Below are 18,751 nucleotides of genomic sequence, written 5' to 3' on the forward strand. Positions count from 1 at the left end.
GCCTCTATTTTTGAAATCCAGCGCTGTCAGTCTGCTCTCTCTCTCAAGCCAAATGATGGTATCGGTTTGACTTCAGAGTTAATTGGACTGGATGGCCTCAAGGAACAAGGTCAGGAGGGCGACGTCTTGCGATAGGTTTGATGGGAAGCTCCGAGCCAGGTTCAGGGTTTTTCCCACAAACCAAGAATGCTTGGCCGAGGTTCCACGAAAAGGACTACAGACTTCAGATAGTAGCAGAGGGAGAAAACATCTAATGCTCCGGTTGCTTAGTTATTTATCTTCGGTTGCTATTTCTGTGCTGTTAACAGATTACAGATAATCAGAGTTGGAAGGGACCTTGTAGGTCATCTAGTCCAACCCCCGCCCAAGCGGGAGACCCACCACCATTTCTGACAGATGGCAATCCAGTCTCTTCTTGAAGGTCTCAAGTGATGGCGCTCCCACAACTTCCAAGGGCAACTTCTGTTCCATGGGTGGATTGTTCTCACTGACAGAAAGTTTCCCCTTATTTCCAAGTTGAATCTCTCCTTGTTCCGTTTCCATCCATTATTCCTTGTCTGGCCTACAGGCGCTTTAGAAAATAGCTTGACTGCTATCCTGTTCCTTTAAAGATGACATCCCTTAAAACAACTTCGGGGCTGTTAGAAAGTATTTTCATGTGCACCACCACACACCACACACACCCCAAAAAAAGGCACAGAAGAGGGACTCTGATCTTTGCGCTGTTCAGGTTTGAAGGGTTCCAGATAAAGGTGAAATGGAAAGGTCAAAGCATTTTCCTCTGATTCTGGTTTTAAACAAGAATTAAAACAGTTTGACCTTGTTTTTTATTCATCAAAGAATTAACACAGTAGGAATCTCATCCTTTGATGGATGTTCTTTGGTAATTCAGACCCCAGCCAGAAACCTAGAAATTATCCAAATATCATTGTGAGATATAACAGCCAGTAAGGTGTTATTTGTATGTAAAAAACTTTGCTTTTTGCAAAAATGGGTGTGATCTGTTCTTCCACCTAAATGCATCAAGGGCGATGCATAATCCATCCATTTCAGCCTTTTCTTTTTATCTTCAAATCTGCCATCCCTGTGGTGTATCCATATATGCAAAAATTGCTCTTTTCCTTCCAATTAGGACATTATCTGGTTCTAGAACAGAGGTCTCTAAACTTGACAGCTTTAAGACTTGTGGACTTCAACTCCCAGAATTCCTCCAGTCATGTTAGCTCAGGGATTCTGGGAGTTGAAGTACACAAACCTTGAACTTGCCAAGTTTTAAGACCCTTGCTCTATTCTTTCTATCTATTTACCTACCTACCTACTCTATCCTATCTCTCTCTTTCTCTCTATCTATTCTACCTCTCTTTATCTATCTTTTCTATCTATCTATCTATCTATCTATCTATCTATCTATCTATCTATCTATCTATCTATCTATCCTCTCTATCCTCTCTATTCTTCCTCTCTTTATCTATCTTTTCTATCTATCCTCTCTCTCTCTCTCTCTCTTCTATCTATCTTTATCTATTCTACCTCTCTTTCTCTATATATTCTAGGGCTCTTCAAACTTGACATCTTTAAAAATTGTGGACTTCAACTCCCAGAATTCCTCCTCCAATCACGTTAGCTCAGGAATTCTGGGAGTTGAAGTCCACAAGTCTTTTTCATGGTCGTGGTCATGATGTGCACTGAAGATGGTGTTTGATTTCGTTGTACGAGATGCAATGACAATAAAGTAAACTAAATGCCGTTCAAACTCAAAATACATATAAATTATAAATAGAAAAAAAACAACACAAACCACACTGAAGCAATTAAGGAGACAAGACAGGATAAGGGTTTGAAGACGTCCACATATATTGAAATGGGAAGGATGCCAGAACTCAGATAAGAACTGTAAGACTAGAATTATTTCACGTTTTCCTTCCAGCTTTGGGCCATACGCAGTTTGTCCTTTTAAACAGTCCTCACAGCTGCAGCCCATGAAGGGGATCAGGGCCCCTTCCTCCCTGTAGACCACGCCACTCATATTTCTCCCTTATCTGCTCTTCCCTGGGTGCCCTAGGATGAAGAGGGGATGGGCCTGGGTCTTCCTCTGAATGCCCAGCTGGCCTATGCCCTTTCCCAGTTTCCTCCACAACCTCCGGAGCCATACTCCCATTCCCTGTTGGCTGTTCCTCCTCCTCTCCCTCAGAGCCAGACTCCAACAGGGGCATGACAGTTTACTAGACGTCAAGTGAATTACAGTGGGTGAGAAGCCATGCCAGATTTTCGCCAGTTAACTTTCTTTTCCCTTGGTCCCTTCCCATTGTTTGTCTCTCATTACCCATTCAAGTTTAAAAGAGATGTTTTGGGAACAGGTTGGCTTTCTTCTTGCAAGGGAATGACCTTGAAGTCTTCATTCACTTTCCCCAGGCCCTCGCCCAGCCCTCCAGCTCCTCCCCTCCCCCGGGTTCACGGCAGGCTGGCAGCGAGGTGGCAGTTCCGGCCGCCAGGCCTCGAGCAGCCATGTTGGTTCAGAGCTTCTCTTCCTTTGGGCTGACCTAACCTGTCCCTTCCTCTCTTCCCAGATGCCAGCATGTCGCCCGATGCCACGAAGCACAGCCACTGGTGCAACGTGGCCTACTGGGAGCACCGGACCCGTGTGGGTCGCCTCTACACAGTGTACGAACAATCCGTCAGTATATTTTATGACCTACCTCAAGGAAACGGCTTCTGCCTCGGACAGCTCATCCCGGAGAACAGGAACGAGACGGTGCAGAGGACTAGGAACAAGATCGGCTACGGGATTTTGCTCAGCAAAGAAGCGGACGGCGTGTGGGCTTACAACCGAAGCGAGCACCCGATCTTCGTCAATTCCCCAACGCTGGACATTCCCAGCTGTAGGACCTTAATTGTGCACAAAGTGATGCCTGGGTATTCGATCAAGGCCTTTGACTACGAGAAATCCTGCCTCTTGACGCATGCCCCTGACTTGGACTACCCAGATGGACCCTACGACCCGAACAGCGTCCGGATCAGCTTTGCGAAAGGCTGGGGGCCCTGCTACTCCAGGCAATTTATCACCTCTTGTCCCTGCTGGCTAGAAATTTTGCTCAACACAAACAACAGGTAGCTGTTGCATGCTGAGGAGCGAAGCCCCGAGGACCCCAAATATCATCTACCTAGATTTAATATAAAGTTTTATATATATATATATATATATATATATATAATATGAAAATATATATATTATACTTGTAATTATGGAGTCATTTTTATAATGTCATTATTTATGTACGGTGCAATGTGTATATGGACAAAAAATGGAAAATGCACTTTGGCTAAAAGTCTTTCAGTAGTACAGTTGTTGTTTTTAAAAAAAAAGATGGAAAAAAATATACAGCAAATATTGGAGTATTACCAGGATTTTGGCTGTATAGTTGTTGTTTTTTTAATAGTAATATCCAGGCCAAAAACGAGTTGCTCATTGATAATAAACTATTTGCATTTATAGGTTCCCCTGTTGTCTGTTTTTTTTTTAATTACTTTTTGAAGAAAGAAAGAAAATGGGAAGGGGAATTATTTATGACTTCAAGACAATATATTTCTGGAGTTGGCATGAAATGAAATAAAAACCAGAACCAAACTGGGCCCGGTTTGTAGCTGACCCTATTCTTGGCAGATCCCTTCTCCCTTCCAAAGAAGGTCTCTTTCCCCATTTCTTTGCATTCTTTTTTTTTTTGGTAAATATTTTATTTTATTTTATTTAAACTACATACAATTCATCTTCCATTTAGCAGCGTGTCATCTGAATACAAATATCTTGTGCAATAATAATTAAAATTACATCCGTGTTCATTTCTTTGGTATTAATTCTCTATTCTTATCTTATTCATATACATAATATCTCTATTACTGTAACACCCCTCTTTTTGACATGTTTAGTTCTACAAACCTCTTTTCTATATTTTACTAATCTATTAGCTATGTGTAGCTTTTGTATTTTTCTCTAGCTTAAAATAAATCAAAATATGTAGTTCCCATACCTTAAAATATTCCGCTTGCTCCTTCTCTTTAATTGCAAGTGTTAATAATCTGTTCATATCTGCACATTCTAATATTTTTCTAATCACATTTTCCATCAGTAGGAATCTCTTCACTTTTCCAGTTTTGAGTAAATACAGTTCTAGCTGCAGTTAACACACGAATAGCCAAATATGCTTTCTCTTTACTATAAGTTTCGGGTAAGATCTTTGTGTTCTGATGGGGATGCTCTGCTCGGCTTCTGTCCCTCCCCGGAGATTCAGGAACACCCAGGTAGACAGGGAGAGGCCTCAAGCACGGAGTTAGCCTTGAATCCTTGTGTCGTAGCCAAAACAGATCCAGAACCGACCTTCTTTAAGCTCCTTAGAGCCTTACCTGCCTGTTTCCAGGTGAAGGCTGGCAGTCTGGGAAGAATCCTGAATAATAGGTCAAAATATAATAAAGGACCAGTAAGCTTAAACTCTACACCGGGGGTCCCCAAAATTGGCCACTTTTAAGACTTGTGGGTTTCAACACCCAGAATCCCAAACTTGGCAACTTTAAGACTTGTGGACTTCAACTCCCAAAATTCTGGGAGTCCACAAGTCTTAAAGTTGCCAAGTTTGGAGATCTCTGCTCTACACATCTGGATCTTGCTTGCGCCTGGCATAGATCCTGGATGAACATCTCGGCTGCAGCACCTTCTCCTCAAGTCCCTTCTGAGGAATCCAGCTGCATCAGGGTTTTACACCCCCCCCAAAAAAAAAACCTGCCTCTATCCTGGGGTTGCTCTGAAAAAAAATAATCAAATAAAATGAAACAAAAACACGGCCCCGCAGTTGTATTAAATGCCATTAAATTAAAACAGCCCCTGCATTACACAATCAACCTCAACTATTTCATAGCTCCCATTTGGACCAATTGCAAGCGTTCTTAAGAGCTATTCCTTTGCAAAGCCAAGACTTCTATTTTTTATTTTATTTTTTAACGATAATCAAATGCATCTCTTTGGCAATCTCTTTTTAACGTGTGTGTTCCTTATAAATGCATGGGATTGGTGATAACAGACGCATGGAGACACGGGTGCCTTCCACCCCACTGCTTGCCTAATGATCCCTCACGCAGGAGGAAGGTAAATTGAGACAGTGCTTGATTTTTCCACGTTCAATCAATATAGGCTGGCTGATCAACTAAAAGAATGTCTTTTTAGTCCTCCAATGATACGAGAGCAGAAGCAAATTCTTGCCTTTATGCAAAACCCAGCTGGCTTCTCTCAGGATTCAAGAACTGTGGTCTTTTCTTGTTCCTTGCACTATTTAAATAATAAAATTAAATCCAGGGTATGGTGGGAGGGAAATTAACAAGAGCCCCCAGTCTCTGCCAGAACATCATTGGAGTTTGTATTGGGATGTTAGCTCCGTTCTTCTTTCTTACAAAGCTGTTTTATGATTTTAGGCAGACGTCCAACTCCTCTCTGGCAAAAGAGGCTGAACCAATTTGAACATGTTGTCCTCCTGGAGGGCTCCCACGACTCCACAGAGGCCCATGTTTTGGATGGAGTGAGGGGGAGATGTGCTATGTACCAGAGGTTCCTCTACTGTGTGGGGCCAGGAGAGGACACTGTTAATCCAACTCACTTAATCCACTGTTAATCCACTGTTAATGCTGCTCAGTCAGGAACCTACCAGTACTTTTTAGAGCAGAGGTCTCCAATCTTGGCAACTTTAAGACTTGTGGACTTCAACTCCCAGATTTCCTCAGCCAGTTCCTCACACATTACTTGGGGATCGGGTGGTTTCTGCTGTCGGAATCCAGTCCTTGTTTCAGCAAATAGTCGTGTATTATGTTTCCTTTCTTTGTGTCATATGAACCCATCAAAAGAGTCCGTGTGTTCTGTGAGAGTGTCCTGAAGGTGTCCTCTATGCAAGGGTCTCCAATCTTGGCAACTTTAAGACTTGTGGACTTCAACTTTGCTGGCTGAGGAACTCTAGGAGTTGAAGTCCACAAGTCTTAAAGTTGCCAAGGTTGAAGACCCCTATTCTAGAGGACTATCAAGTCCCTTCAAAACTGAAGGGATCCATCCCTCTTCTGGGTAGACATTTCTTCTGATGCTTCTGCTCGGCCTCCATTCTTTTAAGTTCAGGGGACTGAACCTTGCTCTTGGTTTCAATAGGTCCAACCTTTCTTACAGGTGACAACTTATTTCAAATCTTGTAGGAATTGGGAGGTGATAGTTATTGCTAAATTTAGAGAAATGTCTAAATAAATGGAGTTCACGTGGAGTTCATTGGCACTGAGCCTAGTGATAGTCGCTAGTCTAGATGACTGGGGAATTGGACAAAAAATCATGGGGGAAAGTGGATTTAATCTTGAGTGTTGTTTCCTGAATCATGGCTTCCCCAAAAAAGCATCTGGAAGGTCACGAGGAGATCCGGAAGAATAGACAATGGCTTTTGGCTCTTCTTTCTAATTATTATTCTAGATCAGGGATCATCAGGCTTCACAACTTTTAAGACTTGTGGACTTCAACTCCCAGAATTCCCAGAATGTCTTAAAGTTACCAGGTCTGGAGACCTCTGCTCCAGATTCAAGATCTAGGCCAAGTCCTGCTACTTCTTGACAAGACAACATTCCTTAGAGAGAAAAGCAGTGAAGTCTCCCTCAAATTAAATTCACTTAACCAATGTCTTCACATCCTAATTGTCAATAATTTGGATTCCTAATGTCTTCTGGGGTGTGATTTTTCTTTTACTTCCCAGTTAGTTAACTTTATTGTCATTGCACCTCCTACAACGAAATCAAACACCATCTTCAGTGCACATCATGACCATGAAAATAAACACAAACACACACCCTTCACCCTCCACACATTGAACTGAAAACCCCGACACCGCACCAATACTGCATTATATAGTAGAATTCAAAAGAGCGACTGCCCTGGGATAGAAGCTGTTTTTCAGCCTATTTGTCCTTGTTTTTATTGTCCTGTACCGTCTGCCAGATGGTAATAGTTCAAAAAAAAAAGGGTGCCCAGGATGAGACAGATCTTTGAGGATGTTTTGAACTTTTTTAGGGCAGCAGGAGCTACAAAGCTCTTCCAAAGAGGGGAGAGGGCAACCCATGATCCTCTGGGCAATGATGTTCACCCTCTGGAGTGCTGTCTTATCTGCCACAGTGCAATTGGCAAACCATACACAGTTGTGCAGTAAGTTAAGATACTCTCTATGGTGCAGTGGTAGAAGGTCACCAGCAATTTTCCATTCAGTTGTTGTTTTCTGAGAAGCCTCAGGTAGTATAACTTATTATAACTATTATAGTATAACTAGATTATTAACCATCAAACTTCCTAGCGGTCTCTCATCCCAGCAATAACCAGCTATGTTCAGGTCAACCAAAGTAGGTTCAGGTATTACCTGCATACCTGTTGGATTTTATATATATATTTTATATATATTCCTGTTGCTTTTCTTGGGCTGAAATATATTTGCCCAGAATAAATTGATCCCCTTTTTGTCAAGAGGAGGTCAATCTATTTTCCAAGGCACAGGAAGGCAGGACAAGAAGCAATGGATGGAAACTAACCAAGGAGAGAGAGAAGCAACTTAGAAGGAAGGAGAAATTGCCTGACCAGGAGAACAATGAATCAGTAGGATGGCCTACTTCCAGAAGTTGTGGTTGCTCCATCACTGGAGGCTTTCAAAAAGAGACTACGGCTTGGGGGGGCTGTCTGGGGTGGGATGAGGGAGATACAGGGGGTATGGGCTGCAAGAACGGCTGGCTGGCACATGTATGTAGCCCTTGCACAAATGGTGCCCGCCGGGCCATCGCCCACACAAATTGTGTGCACACACACATGCTCCAACCACCCCTCATGTGGCCCAATTCCAAATAGGGTTTAGAGTCAGTGGTGGGATTACATTTTTTTTACTACTGGTTCTGTGGGCGTGGCTTGGTGGGCATGGCAGGGAAAGACTACTGCAAAATCCCCATTCCCTCCCCACCCCCCTAACCTGCTTTCCAGCTCCGTTCTCCTGTGCAGGGCAACAAAAGTAGACCCAGCCAATCAGCTTGGACTCAATGGGAGGCGGAGAAGAGATGGGGTTGGCGGGGCCAGTCAGAGGTGGGATTGGCCAGTTCTCCCAGCTACTCAAAATTTCTGCTATCGGTTCTCCAGAACTTTAACCTTAGAACTTTAACCAGAACTTTAACCTTAGACCCCTTTCCTACCCCTTTCCTAAGAGGTCTGTAGGGGGCGTGCATAAGCGCACCAACGTGCCTACCGTCCCTGTCCTATTGTTTCTTTTTCTTTTTATTATTTTTATTTTTCTTATATGTATCCATTTCATGAATCCATAACTATGTTTATACTTACACCTGTTATCTTATAATTGCTTGACAAAATAAATAAATAAAAATAAAATAAAACTGATCAGAACCTGCCGAATACCACCTCTGGTTAGGGTTAGGGACCCCTGAACTAGAAGAAGTCCAAAGCCCCTCCCAACTCTTATTCTGTTGCTCAGAACTGGTTCCTTAATTTTTTTTTCTTTTTAAGTCTCTTCCATTTGGTAAGATGCATTTGCAAAAGGTGACATTAAAATGTCAGGAGGGTGAGGGAATGGTTCTGGAGGGGTAAATTTATTGCAGCCCTGAAATACAGCCCTTGTAAGCAACCAAGAAGAAAGTTTTAGAGTTGCCTGATTAGTATGTAGCATGCGCTGCTCAAAATTGCACTTCAAAGGGGTGGGCTGGGAATCCGCTGGGCTTGCTCACTGCGAAGAGCTAAGCCGCTGTAGTTGGTTAATGTGTGACATCTGAAACCTTTCAGGTTGTTTTTCAGCAAACACACACATCCTGTCCTTTGTGGCATTTGTGGGTTATTTGATACTGTTGTAAAACTCCGCTTTGGTGTGGCAAACAATGAAGTCGTAGATCAGAAGGTTTGAGCCTTTCTGAGTCTTTCAGGATTTATCAAATGGTGGAAGGGGGAGGGGACCCGTTTGTCTCCATCCTCCCTTTCTTTGGCCCTCCAATCGCTCTCAAATGCAGCTTTTATACAAAATGAGTGTTGCGGAACAATCCTCTCTTCCCCACCACCCAGCAAAATGTTGCTTTTGCTTTGAAAAGTCACATCTTCTCTAAACAATGGGTTGGTGTTTACTTGAGCTGGGGAGACAAATGAAGAGACTCATCTTTGGCAGGCTGGCCTTGCAAAACGCAGCCTCCTCCTTTTCCAAACCGAGCTTGGAGCCTTCGTCTTAAAACCTTGAAGGGATGCCTGGAGAGCCCAGGAGTCTCCAGTTCACACATTACTTGGGGATCGGATGGTTTCTGCACTAGGAATCCAGTCCTTGTTTCAGCAAATAGGAATATGATGTTGCCTTTCTTTGTTTCTGTCTCTGGGCTTTGTGTGTCATATGAACCCATCCAAAGAGCCAGTGTGTTCTGTGAGGGCGCCATGAAGGTGTGCTCTACGGCAGGGGTCTCCAACCTTGGCAAGTTTAAGAACTTTAAGCTTTGCTGGCTGAGGGACTCTGGGAGTTGAAGTCCACCAGTCGTAACGTTGCCAAGGTTGGAGACCCCTGCTCTAGAATAGTATAGTATAGAACAGAATGGAACGGAACGGAACAGAACAGAACAGAACAGAATTCTTTTATTGGCCAAGTGTGATTGGACACACAAGGAATTTGTCTTGGTGCAAATGCTCTCAGTGTACATAAAATAAAAGATACATTCATCAAGAATCATAAGGTACAACACTTAATGATAGTCATAGGGTACAAATAAGCAATCAAATCATACTAGGAAACAGTCAATATAAATCGTAAGATACAAGCGACAAAGTTACTGTCATGCAGTCACAAGTGGGAGGAGATTGGCGATAAGGAGTGATGAGAAGGTTAATAGGAATAGTAGTGCAGACTTTGTAAACAGTGTTGAGGAAATGAGTTGTTTAGCAGAGTGATGGCTTTTGGGAAAAACTGTCCTTGTGTCTAATTGTTCTGGTGTGCAGTGCTCTATAGTGTCGTTTTGAGGGAAGGAGTTGAAACCGTTTATGTCCGGGATGTGAGGGGTCTGTAAATATTTTCCCAGCCCTCTTTTTGACTTGTGCAGGATACGGGTCCTCCATGGAAGGCAGGTTGGTAGCCATTGTTTTTTCTAATTACTCTCTGGAGCCTGTGCCTGCCTTGTTAGGTTGCCTCTATGGGGCTAATCTTAAATTAGGGCAGTTTGTCAGAAAACTGAGGTTCCCCCAGAGAAGTTACCAAACCTTTTGTGAACTTGCAGAATTTAACCCCTGGATGTTTGATGCTGGCCAGTCACTTGCAAAGGCCATTCAAAGGGACCACCCAGCTCATGGAGAACAAACCTGTGTCAATGGCCCAGGTCTGATAGCCTGAAACTCCAGAGACAGACGTTGTATATCTTTCAATGCCAGCGATTAGACGGAAACTGCGGAGAAAAATTCATAGTCTTTCTTTCTTTTTCTTTCTTTCTTTCTTTCTTTCTTTCTTTCTTTCTTTCTTTCTTTCTTTCTTTCTTTCTTTCTTTCTTTCTTTCTTTCTTTCCTTCTTTCTTTCTTCCTTCCTCCTTTCTTTCTTTCCTTCTTTCTTTCCTTCTCTCTTCCTCCCTCCCTCCCTTCTTTCTTTCCTTCTTCTTCCCTCCCTTCTTTCTTTCCTTTCCTTTCCTTCCTTCTTTCTTTCCTTCCTTCCTTCCTTCCTTCCTTCCTTCCTTCCTTCCTTCCTTCCTTTCTTTCTTTCTTTCTTTCTTTCTTTCTTTCTTTCTTTCTCCCTTCTTTCTTTCCTTCCTCCTTTCCTCTCTCTTCCTCCCTCCCTCCCTTCTTTCTTTCCTTCCTTCTTCCCTCCTTTCTTTCTTTCCTTCCTTCCTTCCTTCCTTCCTTCCTTCCTTCCTTCCTTCCTTCTTTCTTTCTTTCTTTCTTTCTTTCTTTCTTTCTTTCTTTCTTTCTTTCTTTCTTTCTTCTTTCCTTCCTTCCTTCTTCCCTTTCCTTTCCTTTCCTTTCCTTCCTTCCTTCCTTCCTTCCTTCCTTCCTTCCTTCCTTCTTTCTTTCTTTCTTTCTTTCTTTCTTTCTTTCTTTCTTTCTTTCTTTCTTTCTTATCTACGTAAACAAATTAAGAGGCTCCAAGAGTCTTCTCCAGCTTCGGTATCTGCCAGATGTCCCAGCATTGTCAACATTGACTCTGCTAAGTTGAGGAACTCTGGAAGAGGGATCCAGGCAGAGGGAATGCCCCCCCCCCCTCCATAAAGGAAAACTATACAAAGCCTTAAATAGGTTCATAGCAGGCAGAAGTTCCACAGGCACCTGGTGGGGGGGAGGCAACAACGTCTTGGCTTGGATTCAGGCCAGCTTCAGCGAAGTGGTTTTTCCACCTAACAGCTTCGGTTTCCTGCTTGCTCCGTGTTCTCACGCTGCTCCCCCCAAAAAAATGCGGCTGCAGGGGTGCCTCTTTGAGCAAAACGCAAACTGCCCACCCCAATTATCCGCTCTCCCCTCACATCCCTTTCCTGCCTGTCCTCCCTCCCGCTGGCAAAGCCTCCTGTTCTTCAGAGGGGGAGGACAGCTATAGGGCAAGTGCCCTGCCTGGAGGACCCTCCTTCTGGTCAGCAGCTGGGGTGACCTGACCCTGGTCAGGGAAAGGCACCCCAAGTATATTTTTCCCCCAGAGTTTTATTGAATAAATTGTTAAAAACATTGGACGCTGTGTGATCGTCCTGACAGTCTTGTTTGTTATGCATATTATGACATAGAATACATGTTTTATATACATTTATAATTTATAATTTACATTTATGCGTGCATAAGCGCACCAATCATGCCTACCATCCCTGTCCTATTGTTTCTTTTTATTTTTTCTTATAAGTATCTACCTCATGTATTCAAAACTATGTTTATTCTTATACCTGCATCTTATAAGCGATTGACAAATCAAATCAAATCAATAAATAAATACATTTATACAATTGTTGGAAGAATTTTCGTTCCAAGTGGGGGGAAAAGACACTGGAAACATGGTGACTGCTTGGAAAGATGGTTTAATGGTGGACAGGACCACATGGCTTAGGAACTCCAAAGTGAAAGGGACAATCACATGCTTCCAGATGTTGGGTGAAGGAAAAAGAAGGGGCAAGATGCTGAGAGTGCAATTATTTTATACCCTCTGTTGGGCCACACCTTAGTGTTTCCTGTTCCTGTGTAAGAAATGTATCCCAATGGCTGTCAGACTCCCAGGGGACGGGGGTCTTAGCTAACTTTGTAGATTTGTCTGGACCACATGGCTTCACCTGAGCGCTGGCTGATGCAATCTTCCCAGGCCAGGTGGTGAAACGGGTAGAGGGCTTTGTTATGTAGAATACTCTGGCGCGCCCATTAAAAAAGGTGTGTGTGTGGTGGGGGCGAGCTTCTGCTTCTGAGGGGAGTTTCTGCTTCTGAGTTTCTACTTCTCTTTTTAGGGGAAATATTCTGCCTTTTTAATATTTCCTAGGATATTTCATTTTTCTAGGAGAGGGGTGGGTGCTAACTTCCTACACGTTTATATTTTTATACAATATTTTCTATTTCTAATCATCCCTTCTGCCAACCCTGCTTTCTTTTGGTTCTGGATCCTTCCTTTTACCCCCACCATTGAATTTATCCCATACTTTTTGGAAAGGCACCCCAAGTATTGATCACACGTATTTAAACCCTTCTTTGACAATTTTAAGATGTGTGGTTCACACTTTCAGAAGTTGTGGGAGCTTCATCCCTTTCAAGAAGAGATTGGACTGCCATGCGTCAGAAATGGTGTAGGGTCTCCTGCTTGGGCAGAGGGTTTGGCTAGATAACTACCCGAGTCCCAGTTTTCATGTTACTTACTCCATTCATGTGAAATATATGAAAATAAATAAATCCCACTGCATGCAGTGGGGCTTGTTCCTTGCAATTGGCACAAAGCAGCCTTACACAAATCAGATTAGATCAGATTTTAGATTCAACTTACTTTCCAGAGGTTCCTGATTAGCTAATGTAAGATCACGATTCTTGATTTTCAAAAACCATAGAGAACCTAATACAACTAACGCAATACAATAAACTCTATGGCTCACATCAACCTTCCCTTATCTGCTGCCTTCTCCATGGATTAAAATTACCTCTGGAATCTCCGTTTGTTCAGAGGAAACCAGAAAGGCTGCTGTAAAATTTAAGATGTTTGGCATTTAGATAAAGAAAATTATGAGGTCTGTATCAATGGACTGTCTGGAAAAACAGAGTGTGCAATGTCTGGATATCTTCCATTTGGCAGATATTTTATTAAATTGGGAATTGGCTTATCAGCACAGTTGTCAAAGAGTAACAATGGGTAAAGGCATTAAGAATTATGCTTTGTTTATTTGATCTGTATTCTAAGTGACACAACAGAGGATAAATCTGAAAACATGTAGGAAAAGAGTATTAGATTCATGACTCTGTATGTAACATGGTCAGGAAATTAGTTGAGAATCCATAAGAACCTGGGTCTGAGTTTTACAAAGTAAGTTTTGGATTTCTTGTAGTAAGGGAAGATATAACGTAGAATTTTTCCAAAAGTTCCCCTAAAACAATGAATACCAAGTTATGGATCTGCAAACACCTAGGAACAAGTAAAGTTATTACTAGAAGCCAACATGGGTGTGTCAAAAACAGATCATGCCAGACAAACCTAATTTCATTCTTTGACAAAGTGACTAAATTAGTGAACCAGCAAAATGCTGTGGACATAGTATTCTTGGAATTCAGTAAGGCATTTGACAAAATGGACTACAGTCTACTTATTGGTGAGATAGAAAAAATTGGGATAAACAGTATCATCACCAAATGGATTCACAACTGGCTGACCAACCATACTCAATGTGTAGTTCTCAATAGAAATACATCTACATGGAGGGAAACATGCAGTGGGTACCACAAGTCTTAGGCCCAGTACTCTTCAATATCTTCATGAACACTTTAGATGATGAAATAGAAGTAGAATTCATCAAATTTGCAGATATCAAGCTATCTGTTGGGTGGGAAAGCCAACATTTTAGAAGATAGTCTAAAGATCCAGAAGGCTCTTGACAGATTTGAACACTGGGGCTTAACCAACAAAATGTAATTAGGTGGTGAGAAAAGTAAGGTTCTACACTCAGGTAAGAAAAACCAAATGCAAAGGTATAGGATAGGTGGTACCTGCCTCAACAGCATTCAATTAAGTTAGGTATGAGCCAACAATGTGCTGCAGCTTCCGAAAAATCAACAGGCATGTATCAAGATCACGTGAAGTGTTAATACCGCTTTATGCTACACTGGTAACGTGATACTTAGAATACTGCACCAGTTTTCTTCTCTAGGATGCAAAAACGCTGTTGAGATTCTACAAAGAGTACAGAGAAGAGCAACAACGATTATTAGGGTCTGGAGGCTAAACCATATGCGGAAACTGGGAATGTCTAATCTAATGAAGATAAGTACTAGGGTGACATGATAGCAGCCTTCCAATATCTGTGGGGCTGTTACAGAGAGGAGGGGGTCATGCTATTCTCCAAAGCAACTGAAGGATGGACAAAAAGTAATAGATGGAAATTGATCAAAAAGAGATCCAGTCTAATTTCCTGACTGAGAACAATTAATCAGTGGAACAGCTTGCCTTCAGAAGTTGTGGGTGCTCCATCACTGAAGGTTTTCAAGAAGAGGCTGGACAGCCATTTGTCTGGGATGGTATAGGGTCTCCTGCTAGAACAGGGAGTTAGGGTAGAAGGCCTCCCTTCCATGTCTGTTATTATTCTACATTCAGTACTTTAATCTCATTTTCCCAGTGGACAATGCAAAAAGTGAGTTTGATTCGACCAATGGTTGCATCCCTGGGAACTAAGAGAAACGGGGAGAGATAATGAGAATAGAATAAAAGGGCTGAAGGGAATTAACGAATTGCATGCCTGGAAATGAAAGTGTCATTTTAATTATGAATGAAAGGACCAAAATGTGTCTTAGAAAGCCTGAATTGGGGCTTTCTGGCACTGATATAATTTTCCGGTAAATAGTGGTAATGGAAGAAACAGAAAGGAGCGTAGGGAGAAACTGTACAGTATTCTGGATTAATGGGATTGCGGTAAAAAATTGTGTTAGGAATGAGAGGGCTACCAAAAAAAAAAAGATCCATGAATGAACAAAGGGGTTTGAGAGCATCTGCTAAGACGAATGTTTGTTTCAAGGAGGGGTCTTTTCATGCTTATGGTAGAAGCTGCCTTTTAAAAGACTTAGAACTTAGACTTAGAATAACTTTATTGTCACTTTGATTGGACACTAATCGGCATATATTAAAATGAAATTTTGTTGCATACAGCTCTCAAAGAGAGTCACATCTCAGAGTGGGTCTAGGACAGTGGGGGTGAAGCTTTTTGGGTTCCTGTGCCAAACATGTGTGCTTGCATGCTCATGCTTGCGTGCCAGCTCCCAGATGGCAATGTGCACCCCCCCCACACCCCCTATGCATGCACGCGCAATCCTCCCACCCCCTGCCACCCCCTTACCTGCGCTGCACCTCACAGCTGCCTACCGTCCCTGTCCTATTGTTTCTTTTATTTTTCTTATACGTACCCATTTCATGTATTTATAACTATGTATATACTTATACCTATTATCTTGTAAGCGATTGACAAATCAAAATAAATAAATAATAAATAATAAATAATAAACAATAAACAAACAAACAAACTTGGGTGGAGGGTTGGACTAGATGACCTACAAGGTCCCTTCCAACTCTGATTATCTGTAATCTGTAAATAAATAAAATATGTCTTAAAATTGCCAAGGTTGAGAAACACTGTTCTACAGCAAGATTTGGGATGAGGAAGGAGCAAAATGCCCAGTTTTCATATCTCTACAGCTCATTTGATAGATTTGGGGATTTTACAGCTACATTTTTGTATTTATTTTTAAGTACTGCTGGTGCTGGTGGGGCCCTGTGGAAATGCTTGTATCTCCGTTCTCTGGGATTGAAAGACCCTTCACTCCATGCTGGGGATGCAGCTCTCAAAGGGCGAGAGGGACAAAATTAGGGTGCCCCACCCTTTATAAAGCCATTTCCCTTCAGGCCAAACGATCCTTAGCTGCAATTAAACAGCTTAAGTGTTTTTTTCTCCGGTGGGACCAGTCTATCAGGGCAACCTGATCTACCCAGTTATTACTGCTTCCACTTTCGCCTTTCGGCCCCAGTCCAGGAGCCTTCGCAGGCAGTTGCTTTCTCCACAAACTATTTTTGTGTCGAATTTATATTTTACCGACAGATATCACTTTACCCTTTATTTCTTTGTCGGTAAAATATAAATTCAAAACTGCCTCTGGCAGTGGTGGGTGCTCCATCAGGGGAGGTTTCAAGAAAAGATTGGACAGGCATTTGTCCAATCTCATCTTGCTCTTGCTTGAGCAAGGGGCTGGACTAGAGGACCTCTGAGGTCCCTTCCAACCCTGCTATTCCATGTTCTGTGCATCTCCTGTTCCATAGGCCACCTTTCTCTTCTATAGGTAGTTTCCCTGACCTTAGATAAAGTCAGAGATACTATGGAATAAAACCACCGACAGGTTCCGTCCCCTCAAGTTCATCGTTCAGGCTTAAAGGCCCATCTGCCTGGAGAGTTTTGACTCTGGATTAAATTAGATCAAAGTTAGCCCAGAAGTTTAAAATAATAATAATAATAATAAGGGCTTCGAAGTGTAATCACGGAAAGGGCAGCGTCCACTTGCTTCTTTTGACAGCCATTTGAAAAAGCGACTTTATTTAATTTCCTGTGGGTAAGAGATACTAGCACAGGGGAGCGAAATGCAACAATGCTGCCTTCTGTGCGTTAAACACCAGTGAAAAGGCACATGGGAAGAAGCAGATTTCGCCACTAATGGGTTCCATATTAGAAGCTAAAACTTCTCCTCAGGAAATGCTTTCACCCCATTATAGTTTCTTTCTTTCTTTCTTTCTTTCTTTCTTTCTTTCTTTCTTTCTTTCTTTCTTTCTTTCTTTCTTTCTTTCTTTCTCTTTCACTCTCTCTCTCTCTTTTCACTTGCTCTCTTTCTTTTTCTTTTTTCTCTCTTCCCTTCCTTTCGTTTACCCCTTTCCTTTCCCTTCCCCCTTTTACTTCCATTTTTACTTCCCTTCTCTTTTCTTTCCTTTTCCTTCCCTTCCTGTCTTTCATTTATCCTCGTCCCTTCCTTTCCTTTCCTCCTCCCGCTCCCCTCCCCCTCCATTTACCTCCCCTCCCACCTCCTTCTTTCTGTCTCCCTTTTCCCGCCTGCTTTTTACAGTGTTCTGTTAAACAGAGTTAAATTCTGCAGGCTTTCCATTTTACCACTGTGGGGCCCCCCTTTTTTTGACCATATCTATCCCATGTACACCTCCGTGTATGGAAAAACAGAATAAGAATGCAAGCCAAAGAGGAACAGTTTGATTCATTCTCTGAAGGTTTTCCAGAACTTTCCATATTTACCTTTCAGAAAACGGTCAATGTGAGAGAGAGCTGGGCCTGTGGATGGGGAGCCAAGGGCAGACAGTTCTGCTCGAAAGAGGTAGTTCTGAACATACTTCAGTTTCTGGAAGTTAAAACCCACACGTGTAATTGCATCCAGAAATACAAGGATGAAAAGTATACATCACCCATGTTATAGAAATAGAAATGGAATGGAATAGAATAGAATAGAATAGAAATAGAATAGAATAGAATAGAATAGAATAGAATAGAATAGAATAGAATAGAATAGAATAGAATAGAATAGAATAGAATAGAATAGAATAGAATAGAATAGAATAGAACAGAGTACAGAATGGAACGGAGTGGAATGGAATAGAATAGAATAGAATCGAGGAATGAAGAATAGAATAGAAATAGAATGAAATAGAATAGAATAGAATAGAATAGAATAGAATAGAATAGAATAGAATAGAATAGAATAGAATAGAATAGAATAGAATAGAAAATATGGAGTGGAATGGAATGGAATGGAATGGAATAGAATAGAATAGAATAGAATTCTTTATTGGCCAAATGTGATTGGACACACAAGGAATTTGTCTTCGGTGCATATGCTCTCAGTGTACATAAAAAATACATCAATAATCATAAGATACAACAGTGATTGTCATAGTTATAAACAATCAAAATCATACTAGGAAACTAAATAAAACAATATAAATCATATACGAAGAATAATAGTAATACAAATAGTTTGACAGTGTTGTGGGAATTAGTTGTTTAGCAGAGTGATGGCGTTCAGGAAAAAAAAATCCCTTTGTGTCTAGTTGTTCTGGTGTGCAGTGCTCTGTAGCGTTGTTTTGAGGGTAGAAGTTGAAAGTTTATGTCCAGGATGTGTGGGGTCTGTAGATATTTTCATAGCTCTCTTTTTGACTCCTTCAGTATACAAGTCTCCAATGGAAGGCAGGTTGGTAGCCATTGTTTTTTCTGCAGTCCTAATTATCCATTGAAGTCTTATTTGAGTAATGCCAGCTTTTGCAGTTGGCATGCATGGAGTCTTCAAAGGCAGACCCAGGAAAAATATACTGCAGTAGCCTAGATGCATGGGAACGAGGGCATGAGTTGCTATCCAAAGATCCATTTTGGGTGGTGAAACTCAGAGGGCTGCTATAGGCAGGATCTGTGCCTTTCCTAACCAGGGTTTGATTTCGCAAGCTGTCAAAAACCTGACCACTTATTTAGCTCAGTAAACCAAGATGAAACAAATCCTTCCTAC

General features: G+C 41.9%; 2 protein-coding genes across 2 annotated transcripts in view; both read left to right on the forward strand.

Annotated features, from left to right (window-relative positions):
- The window catches only part of SMAD6 (SMAD family member 6), a 52,254-nt gene extending 48,759 nt beyond the window's left edge, over positions 1-3,495 (forward strand). The window contains exon 4 of the mRNA XM_087972950.1: positions 2,568-3,495. Within this exon, the coding sequence (XP_087829076.1) occupies positions 2,568-3,112 (545 nt within the window). The 3' untranslated portion in view covers positions 3,113-3,495. The remainder of the gene's footprint in view (positions 1-2,567) is intronic.
- MAP2K1 (mitogen-activated protein kinase kinase 1) overlaps positions 1-18,751 on the forward strand; it is a 292,757-nt gene that overhangs the window by 198,022 nt on the left and 75,984 nt on the right. The gene's annotated exons all lie outside the window — the stretch shown is intronic.

Source organism: Notechis scutatus, chromosome 11, assembly GCF_049901735.1.
Source record: "Notechis scutatus isolate UNSWTSFEM ecotype Mainland chromosome 11, rNotScu1.2, whole genome shotgun sequence".
NCBI classification, from domain to species: Eukaryota; Metazoa; Chordata; class Lepidosauria; order Squamata; family Elapidae; genus Notechis; species Notechis scutatus.